General features: G+C 35.2%; 1 protein-coding gene across 2 annotated transcripts in view; it reads right to left on the minus strand.

Annotated features, from left to right (window-relative positions):
* LOC107088125 (beta-1,3-glucosyltransferase-like) overlaps window positions 1-4162 on the minus strand; it is a 54714-nt gene that overhangs the window by 12101 nt on the left and 38451 nt on the right. For both annotated transcript variants that reach the window (XM_015380074.1, XM_015380073.1), the window contains exon 10: window positions 2680-2793. In XM_015380074.1, coding sequence (XP_015235560.1) covers window positions 2680-2793 — 114 coding nt within the window. The remainder of the gene's footprint in view (window positions 1-2679; window positions 2794-4162) is intronic.

The raw sequence follows: 4162 nt of genomic DNA on the forward strand, positions 1-4162 counted from the left end.
TATATATATATATATATATATATATATATATATATATATATATATATATATATATATATATACACATATTACAGCTACCAAAATGGCCAGAGGATGGCAAAAGTGCATCTATATCTACCACTTCCATGTACCACATTTCTTTTGATAACCAGTTTTGCTGCAAAGGTTTCCTGGAGCACAGCGTTAGCAAGAGCCTGGTTCACCTAACTTGGTGCACCAGCTGCTAAATGGCTCACCCTGTCTCCTCCAGCCATGCCCAGCGCCATTTTTTTTTATAACCTTTATCTGTGGTCATGACATCTTCCCCGGAGTTTATGAACTGCATTGTGCCCACTCCATGCAATTTATATCTCTCTATCGTCCTGCTCTCCAAACAAAGATTCATTTATGTTATTTTTTTATACTCTTTACACGTCTCTCCGTTGAATGAAGCAGTAAATGGCGCGAGGTGGCTTTTCGTGTCGAACTTCAGCACTTTACCACAATCTATCTGGTGACTTGAGCAAGAAACGAGGGGGGGGGCGCGGTTCGTAAGACCCGCCCCTTCTTCTGATTATCTAATACTGTTAGTTTCACAGTGCTCCTTTGCTACCATTGGCTGACAAACACAAGAGGGATTTCGATTGTCTTTTTAAAATTTATTTAAGGTCAGGAAATTTTTTTAGCCACAGTAAGGTCACCAGATTTCTGCAATCTAATCTGGGGACATTTCCAGCTCATAGATAAAAATACATGCATTTTATGAAAATTAAAATAGGAAACAGAGACAGTGATATTTTCATCCATTTTTACATTATTAATATTTAAACAAAAATCAAGTGTAAAATCCAGGAAGGTGCCTCTCCTAATAATAGATAATAAAATATAAATAATATTAGTCAATCAATAGTGTTTATTAGTGACATTTAGTCTTCTCTCTCTTTTTCCCTTGTGAGCAATATAACTTTTTGTTCAGGGACAGGATAGTTTGCATCAATACAGAGTCTGTGGGAATTTCCCTCTTTTTCCATTCCATAAAATTTAAATGAAAACTTTTTGTATATATAAAAATTTTAAACATATTTTTTTCCTAAACAATGATTACTATAAAATGAAATGGCATCTAGTTGTTTATACTGTATTCTGGACAGCTGCAGTGCATTGGGTAGCATTCAGCAGCCTGGATTAAAATCTGTGTCGTTATTAAAAAAGTTAGGTCAGATTTTTATATTCAGATTAAATTAGAACCATTAAAACACATCTATAAATCCGGATCATTCTCATGAGCAGCTTGAAGCAGCCACACCAAAAATACGTTTTGTCAGTACACATATAAATTAATGAAAAATAAGCCCCCAGGGGTTAAAAATAATGTGTCCTTTAATAACGTTATAGTGAAATCTAACAGGAGTATATTTTTACTATCCTAAACCTATTTTATATTAATGTTTACATAGAAACAGCTGTGATTTTTGTATTAAATAAGCTTTTGTTATCTTGATAGGATGTGGATGTAAAGATTATATGATCCTATTATCCCTGTTACAAAAATCCACAACAAAAAGAAACTATTTGGGCAGAAACTGCACCTAAGCTGGATGCTAATGGGGATTTTTTTTTTATATGTTATATTAAATTAAGCATTAATTTCTGCTTATTTTGCTGCTATGAAGTTAACAATAATATAGTCCATGAAGTCGGGGCTCAGCAAGATGGCAGGAACAGCGGAGGCTGTAGGCTTTGCTTTGCGCAGGCGGTCTGGAGCGGGGTGCTGACACATTGTAGCTGCGTCCAGCCGGTTGTGATAACGAACTTCCTTGTCCGTTTTAAAACATGTGCACTCTGCTCCTCATCTATACGTTACCAGCTGTTTCTGTGCGCAGCATGCTCGCACGCTCTTTTTACTATAATAACAGTTAACATGCAACATTTCCCCTTAACTCATAAGACGGTAAAATCGGGGATATTTCCGGGGACAGCTTTAGCCAGGGTCAGGTGGTTCAAAACGGGGACTGTTTCTGGAAATCAGGGGTGTCTGAGACGGAAATCTGGCCTAGGGCCGGAATACTTTAATCCCTGAAATGTATATTATATTTAAATTTAATAGCTGAAATTTAAAATGATTATATCTTAAAAAGAAAAGCAGAATAAAAGACAGTTCTACTTGTACAAATATGTACTTAAGTAGCACTAATAAAGGAGACCACTTTGGCTTAAACGGGGGATGATGACCTTTGGAGGACCTAAAAAACTTTTAATATCTATGAAACAAGAGTAGCAAAACCTGCGCTAATAAATCATGAACCATTGAGTCTATTTGCTGTTTTTTCATATGGGTAGGGTGCCAGTTTTATGCAGCTCAATCTCCTATTTTTTTTCATTAGGCATCATTAATCATTTTAAATAAACAAAACTATATTTTCATTTGACCCACTCTGTTTGTGGTTTTCCTCAATGTATGCATGTATGTACTCTTTAGTGTAAATTTTCCCTGCACTTGCTAAGTGAATGCTTGCTGGTTCAAAATTCAACCTGTCACTCCAAGCTCATGAGCAAGACCTGTATTTCAGAATGCATGCTGGGCACTACTTGGCAGCTTATTGCTCCCTGAGGGATTGGTTAAAGGCAGATTAATGGGGTTTCTAAATTCCTTTCTTTAATCTTTGCTTTCACTAAACAAAATGCAGAGGACAAGCTCACCTCTCTCAGTATTAGGCACTCCCAGGTAGATTGTGGGTATAGAGTCATCACTGACATCACTGTAATACTCTAAATAAGCAGCGTCTTTTTCCCACGTAGACTTTACGACCGGTACTGTGAGGAGGCAAAGAAAAAACACAAGATCATAATTTAATCACAGCAACTTCCAAACTAAATACCTCTTTAATAACTGAACTACAGATTAATGGTTACCAATTGGAAATTAAACTTCCCAAGATGTTCTATTAAATTATAGGCAGCTGTTTTAAATACTCTGAAAAAAGAGGCTCCCTTACTGCATATTTATCTGGATAAGAGCATGAAGGCAACAAGATGATGGCTTTCAATTAGAGTTTAATCAAACAAAATTAATTTTGATCCCCGACAAGAGGGACCAATCTTAAATTCATTTATTCTTAAACACATCCCTGAATGATCAGAATGTGGAGAGAACACTGTGACACTCTGCTATGCAATTCTAATGAGCTGAATTTAAACCAAAGCAGAGAAAAGTTAATGACATACTCCCCATTCTGCTTCAGATTATGGTAATAGTTTTAAAACAACCTGTCCTTATCTATTGCCTCATAGTGATCCCCACCACCACAACCACCACCAAAAAAAGGCATCAGTGTTTTGGATAATTGCATGAATTTAGATGAGGATGTAAATGTGGAAAGGTAGCTTCTACCTGACTGAACCTTTAGCTACAGGTGCTTAAACAAACAAGAGAAATGAAACCAAAAATGTTATTAAAAGCTAAATGCTGTTCTCTATTATTATTATTGACCTGTAATCATATTTACCTTGCATGTAGATAACAAAAGACTACCAGCAACCATATCTAAAGCCTAAAATATGAAATACAGTGTCATGTAAAATCAGCTTAAACCTCTTAAGTCATGTCCAAATTTTAATCCAGACTTTCAATAACTATCTTACAATTCAGTTCATTTTAGTATACACATATATGTACATACATACATACATACATACATACATACATACATACATACATACATACATACACAGATGGTATTCTGTGCATAGACATTAAGGTCTTCTGAACCCTTACATGGACTGAATGTACACTAAAACATGAGTACGACTAAAATACTCCAACATGGGACTAAATTATAAACACTGTATACTGTGTGTATACTGTGTAAATTACATATACTGTGTACATTTGGCTAAAAGCAGTCGCTTTGCTGAGGGCTATCAGCATGATGAATCCATTTAAATAAAACAAAGAGAACATTTAAAGCTTAAAACTCTGCATCAATATATAACTCGGCATGAAATATGCATCTTCCAATGGCTTATTGGGATCTAAACAAGCAGAATAATATTAGTTACTTTGAAAATATATGACATATTTACATCCTTTGAAACAAGGTTAAATGATCAGATCATGTCAGCATTACAATTTCAGGAACATAGTCTACAGAATAGATTATTTAAAATCAATGGAAAACTATTT

The sequence above is a fragment of the Cyprinodon variegatus genome, unplaced genomic scaffold (assembly GCF_000732505.1).
Source record: "Cyprinodon variegatus isolate N-32 unplaced genomic scaffold, C_variegatus-1.0 Scaffold207, whole genome shotgun sequence".
Lineage (NCBI taxonomy): Eukaryota > Metazoa > Chordata > Actinopteri > Cyprinodontiformes > Cyprinodontidae > Cyprinodon > Cyprinodon variegatus.